Source organism: Myzus persicae, unplaced genomic scaffold (assembly GCF_001856785.1).
Source record: "Myzus persicae strain clone G006 unplaced genomic scaffold, MPER_G0061.0, whole genome shotgun sequence".
NCBI lineage: Eukaryota > Metazoa > Arthropoda > Insecta > Hemiptera > Aphididae > Myzus > Myzus persicae.
The window spans coordinates 59,917-77,097 of NW_019103222.1; the positions used below are offsets into that span (position 1 = coordinate 59,917).

At 34.2% G+C, this 17,181-nt stretch overlaps 1 protein-coding gene across 1 annotated transcript in view; it reads right to left on the bottom strand.

Moving 5' to 3' along the window:
- Positions 1 to 594: 594 nt before the first annotated feature.
- The window catches only part of LOC111034014 (homeobox protein H2.0-like), a 104,590-nt gene continuing 88,003 nt past the window's right edge, over positions 595 to 17,181 (bottom strand). Inside the window, exon 3 of the mRNA XM_022315026.1 lies at positions 595 to 1,063. Within this exon, the coding sequence (XP_022170718.1) occupies positions 698 to 1,063 (366 nt within the window). The 3' untranslated portion in view covers positions 595 to 697. The remainder of the gene's footprint in view (positions 1,064 to 17,181) is intronic.

The following is a 17,181-nucleotide window of genomic DNA, read 5'->3' on the forward strand; positions in this document are numbered from 1 at the left end:
TACACTCGAAATACACAATACTATAACGATGAAAAGTGCGAAAGTACTATAGCGAAAACGGTTTGCAGGCGACACGCCGTCGTAGTATCATAATATAAATATGGGTAATCGTGACGTAGGTATACGGTTTGGTCGGCCCGACGGTTTTTGGTTATATTATTGAAATATGACTGCAGAAAGCCGGGCAAAAGACCTGTACAAATATTATATCATCGCCGATCACACGCGGCACACGTTTTTGCGCGTGTCATAATACTAAATGTTAGGTATCTACTAATGAAAAAAAAAAATTATATTTAATAATAATAATAATAATATGTATAATAGTATAGCGACATTACATCAATAATAATAATAATAATAATAATAATGTTAAATCATTTTTTTGTTTTTTCCCGATTCGCTTTTTTTTATGTTTTTTATTATTATTTTTTTTTTTTTTACTACACACGGACAATTTTTATAATAACGATTACGATTATTATGATTTTTTTTATAACAAATAAATATTATTATTATTATTACACACACCGCGAGTCTAAAAAAAAAAAAAAACGAAAAACGAAAAACGAAAAACAAACACAATAATACATAATATAATATCCAACAACGATCGTCCGTTGGTTTATTTGATCGTATATAATTTATTATTATCATTATTAATAATATCTCGAGAAAGACGACTGGGATTTCCCCTCTAACTGGGCGCCCTGGCCATGGCGGTGGTCGTAGTGGCCGTGGCCGCTGTCTCGTTGTCCGTCGTCGGCGACGTGGGCGGCAGCGACTCGGGCGTCCGTGCCGTGACCACCTTGGACTCGGCCGCGTCCACGCTGCTGTAGCAGCTCTCCGAATCTTCCAGCGACGAGTGGTCATCGCCCTCGCTGAGAAACTTGGCGCCGGCCGCGGCCTTCGGCGAACACTTGGCCATTCCGCCGCCGCCTCCGCCTCCGAGACCCGACGCCGCGGCGGCGGCGGCAGCTATCGCTGGATCCGCGGATTCCGTCGTCGTCACTGTGTCGTGTTTTTTCCACTTTGTCCGTCTGTTCTGGAACCAAATCTTCACCTGTTGACAAGACGGAAAAACCGTTGTTAAAAAAATCGTTTTTTTTTTTTACCGTAAGCCATAGGTGGTATAATATCGGGGGGGGGGGGTTGCATCCCTAACATTTAGGATTTTTACACTTTTTCCAAAAACAGAACACCGGGATCTGGATTTGGTAAAACGCAAGCGAAAACACCGTACCTCAACAAGAAAGTATAAGATATTTAATTCATGTCGAGTCAACAAGACAGGATATTATTATATCTTAACATTATATATAAATTCAAGTTCACTGATATTATTTTATAGCCTACATTCGCGCATAATATTCGTAGAATGTATACCGTCGTATATATAAGCTTTATATCAACGGGTGTGATGTATTTATTATATTATATGTTTTTTAATTCGAACATAATATTATGTAGGTATAATTGGATAATTTGTGTAATGTGCAATCCGTGTACACAATTTTAAATAAATAATAATGCATTTCATATTACAAACAAATAGCCTTAAAATCGTCATGACATAAGTACCACGGCACGCGATGCAATTATTGCAAAATACAAAGGTATGAACCTCGTACTCTGTTCAATGGCACTCGATGATGGAACCTGCACACTGCAAGTGCTTGTTCGCAAAGGTTTCTTCGCGTATTTTATTATTTACGTGACAATAATAAATATTATATTACGAGTAGGTATAAAACTATAATATAATATTTTATCATATAGCTGAGAGCATATTATAATATGTAGTATAATAATATATCATTTAGAAATGGTCGTTTCGTCCATTCGAATTGTGCTAAACGGGACACCTCGCATTGTTTGATATCGAGCGCACCCATACGGCAATATATAATAATATACAATATGCATTATGCACATATGAAAGCGAAAACGTTTAGGTACGCGAAGTGCATTTAGCCTCTTATATGCTGTCAGTGGTACAGTGTATATAAAGGCAAATATAACGTGAAACAGAGTGTATTATAATAATATACATAAGCACGAGGAATGGACTAAAACACCGTATTGCATTATTCAAATCCGAGTAAACACCTACATTATACCTGTACATTAAACCGACACCTCTCAAGTATATTATGTACATTATGCACTCCCCACGTTTACCAAGCGACCCTCGAAGGTCGACATTTTTTTTTTCAAATTTCCAAACAATCACGTACACGCTAAACAGAAGATGTTATTATCTTATTTCCGACTGTACGTTATATTATAATAATAGAATAGCGTTTCGACAAGGATACGAGAGGGAGCGAAATCAGTCAGTCGCCGACACTGCAATTATTATAAAAGTGCATTTAAGAATTTTGCGGCTTTTTGATATTATATTATGAACATGCCAAAAGAGTTGCTCATAAAGGATTTATTAAACAGTTGGTGGGAGGGGGGGGGGAAATATGAACTATCGACTCAATTACACGATGGACGTAGGTACTAACTCGACTTAATATGAGTTGGTTTTACGAGAATGGCCTTAACAATCCGTAAAGAACTGCAGCAGTCTAAGAGATCTCGGAAACTCGACTTCGTCCTTTAAATTTAATTATAAATCGTATAAAATAAACAATTAAAATCAATAACATTGCATATTACCTATACCTTTCTATATTGGAAATATGTATAGTTATAGTTTATTCAATTGTTGTTATCTACGATCTTTGATTTAATATTACCGTCATTACGTCCCACTCGTCGTTAATCTATAAAAAAGTGGCCCCACCCCCGCGTTGAAAATCCCTGAACCCGCCTTGATATAGGTAGGTCGTAGGTATTGTTGTCCTAAACTACCTCCCGAATGTATTTAGTGAATATTGTTCGTTCAATAATTATTTAAAAAAAAAAAAATCCCAACACAATTCGTTTGTAAAAAATTCAGCTAACTGTCTGGATTGGACGTCCGTGAAATGTGCAAAATCAGGGTATTCATCCCTTATTATATAGGAAAAAACGAATTACACGGCGCAATCATAATGCCAGCCAATTAAAATCATTACACTCATTCGTTTTTATATGATAAGTCCACAAACAACGTACACAAATATGGTAAAATGCTCAGAGTGCAGTCAAAGAAAGACTTTACAACAGTTTTCGATTCTTCATTATTTTCCATTCGATGTTACACAACAAAACGCTATGGGTATTGGGTAGAATCGCAACAAGCAATTTCTCCGAATGCTTTTCTGTCAAAAACAAACATTTGTACTGTTTTTGTCACGCCTATATCGATTTCACGAGGCAAAACTATTTAAATATAAAATGGCAATCGAAGAAGAGAACACTTGTATTTCTTTTATATTTCCCTTTGAGTAAATAATAAAGATCTGTCAAATAGAGCTTAAATCAATTTATACTTTAAAATCGCATAAGAAATAGTAGGTACTTGGATCGTTTTTTCAGCAGATAATAAATAGTAATAATACATTTGACCAAAATAATCAAAATATATAGTCATAGCACAGGTATTTAGCATAGATATTAAAGATAATAAATATTATTTTATACAAAGTTCAACAGTACCAATTAAAAAGAAATTATTTTTTTAATTTTTAAAATTATTAATTTCATTTATGTAGAAAGTTGTACAGCAGAAATATTCCGCATATTTTAATCCACGCGGAGTGTTCAATATAGGTACAGCGTACATACCAATTAAACTATACATTTTTGAAGAGAAAAAGAACTATACCTAAAATAATAGTTAGTGACTTAAAACAGATGTTTGTAAAATGGATTAATTAACCATCCACAGCAGTATTTACTGTGCACATTAAATACTTTTATAAAGTATTATTTGTTATATAAATAGTATACTTATTTAGCATAATATTTCTAGAATTATTTACTTAAATACTGTGTAAAAAAGTTATTTCCTTCTGAGAAATTATCGCAAAATGTACATAACAAACAATCATCGCCACATATAAATACAAAATAGGTAGGTATTAGGTACCTATATTATCTACAAATAAGTTAATTATAGACGTTACTATATTATTATTACTTTGAACATATATAGTATTTAATTATTACCATATAAAATATAAAGTTATTGTCGATAAATGACGCATATTATGTGATGGATTTTGAAGTGCAATATCAATACTTTTTAATCTGCAGCAGCGGGAAGGAGCTATAAAAATTAATTCCATCCGACAAATAGGGTCAGCATTTTTTTATTTCCAGGCTTTTCGATCGAATTGCTCTTTGCACGAAAGCTTGTTCCCTTTTCGTGCCCATTTGTAAACACCCTTACTGCAGCAACTGGACCGTTATGGATTCGTAAAAAAAAATACCACTGCTAACTTTTTTACCATCTATTATTTTACATGTATACGGGGCCTTGTCTAAACACACACACACACACACACACACACACACACACACACACACAATATGCGCGTGCATACAATACATATATATATATTTATGTAGACCCCATAACTCACTAAGACGTCCACAAGTGTTATTTGCAATTCAAAACATTTACCAGTATAAAATTACAAAGCTAATTTATCTAAGATCATAATTTTTTTTTATACGAATATTTTTTTTAGCATTATGTTCCCTACGTGGTCACTAGATCCTAAAATAATAATAATAAAAAAATTTGAAATGAAATAGTTTAAGCCTGCAGACACCGGAACATTTAATTTGAAGTTTAGCAAGTACATATAATATTGTATAACTTAACTTATTTTTCAGGTTATACCAAACTAGCCACTAGGTATACAATAATATTAAATATTTTATTCAACATATAAAAAATATATAATGTACGGTCGGTTATATATGCATATAAGGTATACATGATTTAAAAACTACATAATCACGCATCAATTATAATTTTACATTTGATTTAATTGAGAACTAAAAAAAAAATTAAACAAATAAATTTGCTAACCCCATCTAAGTGATAAAGTGATTCTCAAGATTTTTTTCTCTATACTATTATTAGTTACAATTCGAAGTTTGGAATTGAAATGTAAATTGTACGAATCACGATAAACAATTCGTAAAGAAAATCTGTTTGCTGATTAAATCGTATAGATTAGTGTCGTGTTACAGTATAATATTATAATGTCAACCTATATAGGAGCTATAACGAGCACCAAGTAATTTAAAATTTAAATTTAAACCAATATTAAAAAAGAAGTTAATTAATATAACGAAATTACAATTTTTAATAGCATTCACTGCCGTCGTTAATTGTATTTAATTCGTTTCTATAAAACAAAGATAATCTTATATTAATGGTATATTAAATGTACATATATAATAATTAGAGGTAGTAAAAAATACAAATAGCATAATTACATACTTCATAAACTAATTTGTGTGTTGTAATTACATAATAAACGGTTTAACGGTGAGACATTATTTGAATGAGTTGATTATTAATTTTTTTCGTTTTGATAGTTCAAAGTATTTATCGATAACACTTGAATAATCATATTAGTAAATCGTATTATAATAAATTGCAGTCATAACTCACTTATAATATCATATAGTATATTACATACCAATATTATATGGCTGTACAGTGTATACCTAACTATATAATTATCACCTGATCGTATAAAATCGTATAATATGCTACACCGGGTCCTATTAAATTATTATAATATTGTAAGTACACCAGTACACGGTATTGTAGCAATCTCTCTTATTATAGTTTACTTTAACTTGAACGCTCAACTTTTTCGAAAAATAACGCCCAAAATCGTTTTACCATCAAAACGTTACCAACCGCACACGCACACACAACATTAAACAAACGGATATAATATTATACCGAAGAACGACGAAATTACGAATACGGTTTTTTTTCAATCACGACACATCAGCTGTATTACTATATTAAACGAAAACTAAATATTAATCACAATATCGCTTTGAATGCGTTAGGCGAACCGGTAGCGGCGGCATTGCAGAGCGCTTAATTGGGTCTCGTTAATAAAATATTTAAAAGCAAAGTGAATTGCTCTACACGTCGTGCACTGTACACCGCGAGCGAATACGGGTGGGCAGGTGTAGAGGTGCACCTATAATATATCATTACAATAATCGTCGTTTCGCACCGCTGCAGCTATATAATATGTAACCGAATCGAAATCCGCAGTGATTTAATAATGCATAAACTACTCTACTGAGGTACCCATAGCACTCTTGTTATACCAAGGTCACACCCACCCCCGTTATTATAATAATAAATAATAATACTGTTGAACGAGTTCATGTACTTATACGAATATAACAGGAATATAGTTATGAGGCCGTACTTGGGGGGGGGGGGGATAATGGTTCCAACCCTCGCCAAATTTTCTCGAATCACGTAATCGAACGTTGATTTTAGAAAAAATAATATTTCATAACAAATACTTTGACGATATGCGTTGACATCTACGTAGGTACTATTTAAATACTTATACTGATGTAGTTATTTTAAATTTTTGATTCTAAACAAAACAGTATACATAGGGATGAACTGGTTTCAAAAACATCCATAGGTATTACCTATGTATACGTTTTTTCTGTGATTAATAATATTTATACACAGATTTCATTTGTATTTGACAAGCGGTGTTTGAGTATATAATATTATAGATATTGCGATACAAATTGAACACGAAAATAAAGTTGGGAACCGATCAAATCAGCTGTTGATATTTTTTTTCATAACATATCAGTAGAACGACGAACACGCTATAATAAATATAACTCTACATACGGCACCGCTAATAGAAAAACGTCGAAAAAAAAATATCCCATTAGGATATTGTTAAATCGACATAAGAATGTGTATACACCTATATGTATTAATATATATTTTTAGAGGTCTTCCGCTGATATTTCTGTCACGTGGATTGATATTCGTACAACACGAAATCGTATCCTACACGTGCGTAATACCGCGCTATATATAATATATATAATAACGATATCGATTTTCATTTTTCTGTTTGGGAAATCCCGGGGTCGTGTCGCATTCGCCCACATTCCGTATTTTCTATTACACCCGAGAGAAAATAACAAAAACAATAACATCGCCACAGCAGTTTTTTATAATCTCATCGTCACCAACGGTATTACAATATTATTTGAAAAAAAATCACCACTGTCGTCATCACTATATCATAACTCGATTGTGTGTAAACTGTTTAACGATCGGTTTTGGCGGAGTTTTGTGGGGTTTTTTTTTCGCCGTGTATACTTCCCGCCAGCAGCAGACCATAATAATTATTAATTCGATAAAACGAACGAAAGGAAACAACCCGCTGCAGACGAACCACTACACCCGCGCGGGGTGGCACCGCCCTTGACGTGTTCGCTCCCGTACATCGCGAAGGGGCACATGACGATTGCACGCGGTCTGCTAATACACGCTCACGTTTCGACATTTTGCCATTAGTGTAATGAACCGAGCTTGCAGCGCACAAATCGGAACTCACACGCCACCTCGAATTATATTGTGATAATATATATATATAGGTACACGGGGGTGGGTACACTATATAGCGGTTTCACCCCCCCCCCCCCGGAGAGCGTTTCGCCCGAAATTCCGCGGATTGATGGCACAATTTTTTCGTTCGACAGATAATCTGCGTAGCACGCGTCGCGTGAATCTGCGAGCGAAAATAAAAACGTGTCTGCCGACAATTAATATATAGTAACGTGGCTATGTCATGTATCGGTATTATCAGGAAAAGCGACTACTGTGGATTTTGACTTTAGAAAAACCCTTTCGTACGGACCGCATTGCGTCTCGAGAGACTTGACGTTCATAATGTACTGCACGACTACATAATACACTGCGACCGCGGTTAAATATTTTCTAGAAAAATAAATATTATTTTCAACAGCGATAATGATGATAATTGAAAATCGGGCGCAAAGCCAGATGAGTCCGCGCCGGCCAACGAATCAATTAGGGCGGTAAAAATGCTTTTGTTCCGATAAAAATTATGTCCCCTGCAATAGTGTATTACAAATAAACATTTCATTTTTTTTTTCTCGAAATGTTAATCGCTTTACGAGCAGACGTGCAGTGTACGCATAAATAAAACCTTACAACGGTTATTATAGAGTTTTAAAACATAAAAATATAATATGAATAACGTGTAATACAATGTGTATTATTATACCTATACGAGCATAGTTGTCGAAAATATTCTGCACCTTTATCACTACAATAAATAACAACAACAACAACAACAACATCAACTAGGTAATGAGATATTGCAGCGTGCCGAAAACTTGGCGGAAACTTTAAGTATAAATAGCTGGTATGGCACGGTGTGCAGTTCGTTTTCAATATTAGAAGGTGATACATTTGAATACGAGGATAACGTAAGACATATAATAATATGTTCGTAATAAAAACCCACCCGAAAATATAATCAATAATTGAGATTAAAATCGGTATTCAATCGTTAGCAGAACTATCGTATAACACGAGTTTCGAACGATATACGTATCATTATTTCATCACCGCTAATTTGTATTGCCGTTTCAGTGCGAATAAAATCCTATTTATATTCAATAATCACAACAACGCGCAGATTTATATTTTTTCATTACTCTACGATGGACCGAAAATAATTTCGTAATTAACGCATTCGTGTGCCATGCCTTTTCGGCAAACCGCATAAGTAAATGCGCCTAATATATTATAATTATATGACGTACAGATTAAAGTAAATAATAAATATTATATTATGCTCTATAATATTAAGACAATAATCGGTATAGTTGGAATATTTTCCGTCGTACTATAATAACTGCAGTATATCGTATACATAGCAGTGTGGTATTATTACTATAAATCTCTACAAATCAAACGACCGCACAAGATAAATAATATTATATTAGTTTTATACACTAGTACGTAATTCAACGGGACCTTTAGTTCGACGACAACGATCATTATTGCGCGAGTATTCGTAGTCCGTCTGCAAGCACTACAGAGAACCGCATCACGCGATTTGCCGTTATTTATTTTTTATTTTCATTGTTTTCGTAAAAAGGTAAAACACGATTTTGTGGAGGAGGAAAAAAAAAACAAAATCCAATTACCATAATGGCGATTCCTGTAATCCTGTGTATATAGAGGTACATGGGAATTATGTATGTATCGTTTGATTTCGATGTGGCTATATATATATATATATAGTTATTTTTTTGGCGTACTTTAATCGTTCCGGGCGGCGAGGGCCGATACTGCAGTGGCGGAGGAAGGGGATGGACCGGCGCGATTGATTACCTTCTCGGTAAAAAAAAATGTAGAAACAAAAACTAAAAAATGCGACTACCGACACGGAAATAAATACTATATATAGATAGCTGCCAGCCGATGATACTGCCCCGGCGTATAGGTTCAACGGTCCGGGCCCGAAGGAGGGGAGAGTGGGGGAGGTATAATCGTGTCAATCCCGCCGACATTGCCGGGGCCGAATTAATGACCTCGCGCGAGCGGAGTCGCCTCGACGCCCCCCCCCTCCGCATCGTACTAAGCACACCACCGCCAGTGCCAATCGTATTTAAACTGCAGTGTTATATTATTACTATTATATATACACTTTCGGGGAGATCCTTCGTCGTCGGAGGGCGCTCCGCGCAAAAGAGGAAGTGGAAAAGAAACGGCGGCGGCGGCGGGTTGGGGTCGTTAATTCGTATATATTATGTATATATACGAAAAATGTTTGTGAGTGTGTGTGGCGCGCGTATTGAGCCATTAGCGTGTTTTATGTAGTTATAATAGTCGTCGCCGCCGCCGTAGCGGTCCCCCTCGCCGCAACCCCCGCAACACTTTGCCACGCCACCCTTCGTTGTTATATACTCTCTTGGCGGCGGCGAACAGTTCGTTTTATTGATCTCACCCCCCACCCACCCCGCCACCGTACCGTATGCCATTCCCACCTCCGCCGCCGCCGCCACCACCACCTAAATCGTCCGTAGCCCCGGAGTAGGGGTGGATAGGAGAAGGTAGACGCGTGTATATATATATATATATATACAAACGATATTACTACGACTCTTGTTAGAAAACCGTTTGTACCGAATAAAACGCTCGTTTTAACTCTATTATATATATATACCTTTTGTGCCACGCGCGCTACACTTTCGGTGAACGATGGGGAGGGTGCGTGGGAGGGTGCGCGGCGGTGGAGAGGGAGGAGCGGCTTTGTCACGGCGCCCCGACTGCATGCCGAGCACCTAACCAGAAAGTGCGCGGGGTTGACGTGGCGGCAGTGAAGTGGGCGGCGGCGCAGCGCGGTCGTCTGTCGCTTCCCGAAAAGTCTTTTTTATCATATCATTATCGTTATTATTTTAATACGACGTAATAGTTATGCATATAGACCGGGGGGGGGGGGCGTGTATAATATAATATGGTGAACACGGACGGCGGCGGCTTAAAGCCCATAACGAACAATAACGATTATTACCTCGAAAATATAATACGTATTCGATGATGTCTCCGTCGCGGTTTTTCGGAAAACGCAAAATAACAATAACAATATTGTCGTCGTCGTCGTCGCACGAGAATGTGTAATAACACACACGCGCCCGACGAGTGCTCTCTGATATTGATTTTTTATTTTATTATTATATATAATACGAGCAATACGACCGACACCGCCGTATCATGGCCGTCGCCGTTTTATTAACAATAATAAAACTCACGGGCCGTGAAAAACGTTTTATTTGTTTTCCACGCTCACGCACACGACGAACGAGCGCAAGTTTATTATAATGTGTGCGTGTTCGTGTGTGTGCGCGTGTGTGTCGGAGAGAGCTAGAGAACTTCAGTGCAGACGAGAGAGAGAGCGGTGTTTTTTTCACGTTTAAGTTTTCGATTTCCGATCCGAACCGTCACACATAGGTAATAATATACTACAACTATTATAATACTACGTCGATATAATGGAATATGTGTACCTACACACACACACACACACACACACACACACAATGATAATAAACATATATATATATTATATATATATATATATATATTATACGGGTTCACTCGACGTCTGCGTCTTAAAATTTCCATCGTACACTCCCGATAACCACATATATAGGCACATATTATATTATAGTATACGCAAGGCGTACCTCCTATGTATAATATACAATATAATAATAATACATATACATTATTATACGTAAACCTCGCCGTTCCGGAATCTCGTGAGACTGCACCCGTTTTACGTGTAGGACTTTTACGGCAATATTGTTGTATAGTCTCGTCGTAGATAATAATATTATAATACGGTTGTCGTGCGGCAATTCGCATTTGTATATGGGTATATATGGTGCTAAGTATAGTGGGTACTCGCGCGCACCGATATAGACGTCCGTCCGTATAATAATTACTGCAGGATGTAACAGAAAGATATTATGATACATTAAATACCTTGTGTTCTGAACAATAATTGTTAACCTTTTTTTTTTTTCTCTACGATTTACAGAATAAAATCTATAATATTATTCGCGTTAGACAATGATATAAGCGTATATGAATTGTATGAAGAAAAAAAAACAATTTTTTAAATATCGATTAGAACAAAAGTTATTTGATTTGTCATATCTTTCTGCTACACATATATGACCGTACCGTAGGGTTTTTTAGAAATGAGTATAGGAATGGGAATTTTTTCGATGATGATAGGTGTCAACTGATCTTTCGATTTCGGACATAATATGCCGGTGGTTATTTTTCATTTTTAATAAAATTTGTGCCTTTTATGGCGTTTTTAAATTTGTACCGATTTCTGAAACACCCTATATATTATTATATATTTATTGACACATCATATAGTATGGCGAACGTCGTACAATCACACGTGTACCAGTGAAGTTAGGTTATAATTATTATTTTTCTCATTATTTATCGAATATATTTGGGCACTGTGTAAATCAACAGCGGAAAAGAAAATTTGCAAGGAGCACTTATAGGTATATTATTACCATTATTACTTGTGGCGCGTAGAAAATTGAAACATTATACAATTAGTAACCATATTATAACATATAAATAATAAAAGCGAACGTTTTATTAGTATAAACTGTTGTAAGCATTAAGCGTGACGGCCTGTTTATACTATACACAGGTAGGGGTAATTATAGGCTATTACTATGGCAGCCAGTAGTCCCCTTTTATTTGAATATTTTAATTTTCTGACACCGAATAAATTACTATCACTGCGCGTTATACGACATAATGAAAATATTTTAAACAGCGCATTCAACAGGTTTAACGTCGTTTAGGTATATGTATGTATACGCTCAAAATGTCAATGCATGAATAAGATTTTCGTTCACTTAAAAAGAACGATTTTAAAATCGGTGGATAATATACATGTATGTATGTATGTATGTCGTCTGCAGACGAGTATAAAATATAAGCTGCAAGTACAACGATATATCCATGTATATAATAATATTATGATTATAGCAATAAAATATACGCTCGGATCAAATCCCATTAATAAGCATATTATATACGGACAACGAGATCTCTTTTGCCGCATAAACGCGGATGATATAGTTGCTGGGTAGGCGGAGTGTATAATATTATATTTTAACTGCGCCTATTAAGCCTTATTTAAAAATCGATTTCGCAATAAACGAATACGATTTGCAGGGGGGTCCGGGGGTAAGACTCTCAGAGGCAATGACCATAATATACGAGGTTTTAATAATATATTATTAAGCGTTGTGTCGATTTTATAGTATATAATAATAAATAAAATAATTAATATCATATAATAATATAGACATATATATAAATATGTGTGTGTATATATGTACCTATATATACACTATACAGGGTGATTCACTAAGCGGGCTCGAGCACACCATTTTTTCCTTTAGTGAAGTATTATTTAAATCCTGATTTGTTACCAGTTGTTTTTCAAATGAAAAACACAATATTTTTACTATACATTGTAGATCTCATGATGTTATTGAAAGTTTTATACATTTAGAAATAATTGATAGGTGGAGAATATGTTTCTGAGAATTACCAATTAAATGGTTTTACACAATATTTAAATTATATGTGGTATTAATTAGTTTATAGTGATTATAGAATTCGGACGGTTTTTACATATCGTACAATTTTTATTCTACTTAAAATCATTACTTTTCGTATTTTTCTTCTTATGCTGACATTTAGTACTCTCTAGAGTTTTCGCCACCATCACAATTTCCTTCCACTTAACTTTGTCCTAGACTATCTACGTCTTCTATTCTTATTGCACTACTAATTTATTGAGATGTTCTTCTATTTCATATCTATCCAATAATCATAAATATTGCATTTTCAAATCATCATGAGGGTTTATGCATGATCTTTTAAACCTAGTATGATGGAAGAGACGAAGAGTATCTTAATAGTGTACCTTATACTTTTAAAGGTTTAAGCTCAATCGCTTAGAAACTACTCGATCAAATCTCGACTTGTGCACATCAACATTTTCTAAAAAGTCATTTCCTTAAATACTAATTTAATTTTAACAATATTAAATTGGTGGAAGGTACTCATTATTTGAAAAAAAAAGTTTTACCTATCCCCGCAGGACAATCCTTTAATTGCATAAAATGTCTAAAAAAAATATGCGTAAAAAGTATACGTGAAAATTCCTTGAATTCGATTTTTTTAAAGGGGAAATATTAGGGATGGGTATGCTTGGTGAATATTAACGTTTATTAGCGTTTATTTATTTATGGGTAATTTATGAACGTCGGATTATGATACGTATCCAATTATAATGCCATTGTTTTATCTGTGAGAATATGGGTTAAGCGTAGGAACGAAATACGCATTATAGTATAATATATTATAACTATCCAGTTAGTTTACTCATTTTCTTTGGGGACTTGATTAGATCTACTTGTGATGTGTGGGCGAGGAAATTGTTGGTTTATATAACGAAATAAAAATAGATTGATACAATAACATAATACACAATAGCCGAATAAATATAATTTTAAATAATTTGCAACGACTTGTGTAATGTCCCGAGAGGAGAACATAATAGCAGCTGTGTAATATAATTTCGATATATAATGGTAATGTTACAACAATAAAGTAACTGATTTTTTTATCAAAATGTATAACAAATAACTGAATTATTGAAATAAGAATTGTATAAAAAGTCGAAAATGCACGAAAACAAGGAAAACACTGCATTGTTATTATTAAGTATGATAATGTCAAACAGACCAACTTTTATATAAAAACTCTTTAAATAATTCCAAACAATATTATAATAAATAAATATTATTTACTTTTCGTGTGCATTGGTTTTTCTTTAGGTAAAAAAATATACACGAGAAAAATAATATGCACAGTGTATATAATATATATATTCTTTATTCTTTTCTTTATTACGGAAATAAATTCCAATTACAGTTTTTTTTTTTTTTTTTTTCATAATATAATATATATATATAATATATTGTACACGTACATTAACAGTAAATGAGTTATATATAACAATANATAAATACTCTCCATAAAAATGTTTTATCACTTTAATTACAATCATAAAAAAAAGTTACGCTTGGTCCTACTTATTTCAAAACAACACATTTATTAATAAACTTAATTCTTGTGACTAATGGTCGTTTTATTCTGCACGAGCAAGCTGCCAAAAAAACGATTTAGTTTATTTTAGTGTTAATAATTTATTTTTAAAAGCCACTATATAATAACGTTTACCGCGGAACGCATAACATCCATGCTTATAATAATATATAAGATGTATTATAATTATCATAATCGTCGCCGCCATCGTTGTCTCAATACGCCACAAAAGCACTGATCTTTTTATGGGAGAAGCCGAATTGGTTCCCTTTTGAAAAAGGTGTATTTTATTATTAAATTAAGCCAAATAACGATTTTCATTTTTAAGCACAACATGTAAAGCATACGTATGTATGTGTATTGGTACAAAATATAAATTAGATAGTATTTAATTACCTAGCCTACCGCTCTATAACTTATACAATATACTATAAATCGATAGTATTTCATTTTATTTTAATTTTTCGTTATTATGAAGTTGAAGTGTTTAGCGAACTAAGTAGTTGATTATCGACAATTTCAAGTTTGGATTCCAAAAGAACTATGCAGAGGTGAATAAGTACAAAACGAAAATGTAAAGCTTACGTGAGATTGAATGGAAATTGATATTTATACGAACAGGTCTTATAACACATCACCACGAAAGGGAGGGCCCGGTGTATTTAAACGGGAACCAATTATACTTAAGTTTATAAAATACCTCTTTTTAAACGGGAACCAATTATACTTATGTTTATAAAATACCTCTTTTTAGACGGGAACCAATTCGGCTTACCTTAATAAAATAGCTCTTTCAAACGGGAACCTAACCGAACCTAACCTAACCTAACCAATTCGGCGTGTGGGTTCGGACACCAAATCAAAGCACCGATCTTATTAAAATCACCATCGAAAACAAGGGGGTAAATCGAGCTTTTTCTCTCTTCATAATCGCTATAATACACTTGAGGGCGCTTACACTGCACTCGCTGTGAACTGCAGTGTAATTATGTGTAGGTATTTTGAGTTTCATTTAAGTGACAAACAGTCGACATCAAACCTATATTACAATATATACAGACCACTCGTGAAATAGTAAATTATTGACCAACTGCTCTGGTACACATATAATGTATTATACAACATAATATACAATTATATGAACTGCCGTATACATAAGAACGACGACCTCTTAGCATATTAGATATACTTTTTTCTGTTGGTTGCACTTCCCCTCGGTAGTCGTATACCAGAACAATGGGAAACAAAACGAAAGGCAACCCCTTTAATACGACGCCAGACTCTTGGAGTGACATCTGAACAATTTTACAAAGAACATAAAAGGAAGTTACATTTAAACGCGAACGTGACGTCAACAAACGAGTAATTCAAGTGATGAAATATAGCGTTTTCCGTACGGCCGTTTCACGGTGAACCCAAGAAGTTCTTGCACATATTTTTTCAGCCGCTTTCCGAATTTCATTCCGAGCTTTCCCACTCCAAAAATTTCCGCAGCCCTTTTCGACGGGCGGCGGCGGTACAAAATCTGCCACCCTTAAATGTATTTTATTCTTCATTCCGGATTCACGCGATAATATTTCGGAATCTACAGCGGGTCTTATATAAGCACTTTTACGCTGCCAAATTTTAACCAGTATTAACTATATGAAGTATTCGAGTATACGAGAGAGAGAGAGAGAGAGAGAGAGAGAGAGAGAGAAATAATTTCTGAAATTCTGATACAGTCTACGCTGTGCACTGTTAACTGTTTCTCTATAATATTCTAGTCGCGCGGCCATAATTAAATTGTACGTGCGGATCAGTCTCGAGAACAGCGGGGAAAATTAAGTTTATTAATTAAAGCACAACGTATAGCGAATCCGAGTGCGGTGACAAACTATAATATAATAATGCATGACGTATATAACTCTGCTCTCGCGTTAATAGTCATCCGATCGCTTAACGCATTTTAGCGGAGAAAGAACATTAATAACATGAGAAATGAATTAAAATTTATGGTTTTTTTTCGTCACTAAACACAACCGTGTTATGTAATATACCTAAATATTTTAATACCTATCGGCTATCATTTGGGTATAAAATATAAATTATGTATAAATTGAGTGCGTGTTTATATAAATACTATTAAGCCACGACGACGACGAAAACATATCAAACAAACCTTTAATATATTATAAATAATAAATAATATGCCCAAGCGATAAATGCAAAATTACATTAGTAATGACATTAAAAATCTAATGTCTTAAATTTAAGATCATAATACTATCAAATAATTCATCTCATATGGATAAAACCGGTATGGTTTGTTATTGTCTTCTTAACTTCTTGACATATTTACATCTTTTGAATCAATTAATATATTATTAAATAAGCAATAGTATGCTACTATGTGAGTTTATAAAAATTAAAAAAAAACATTAATATCATGAAGTATGTTGTGGCGCACTGTTAAATAATTGTATATTATATTTGATGTGAATGAAAGTATAATTACATTTTTTATCGTATAA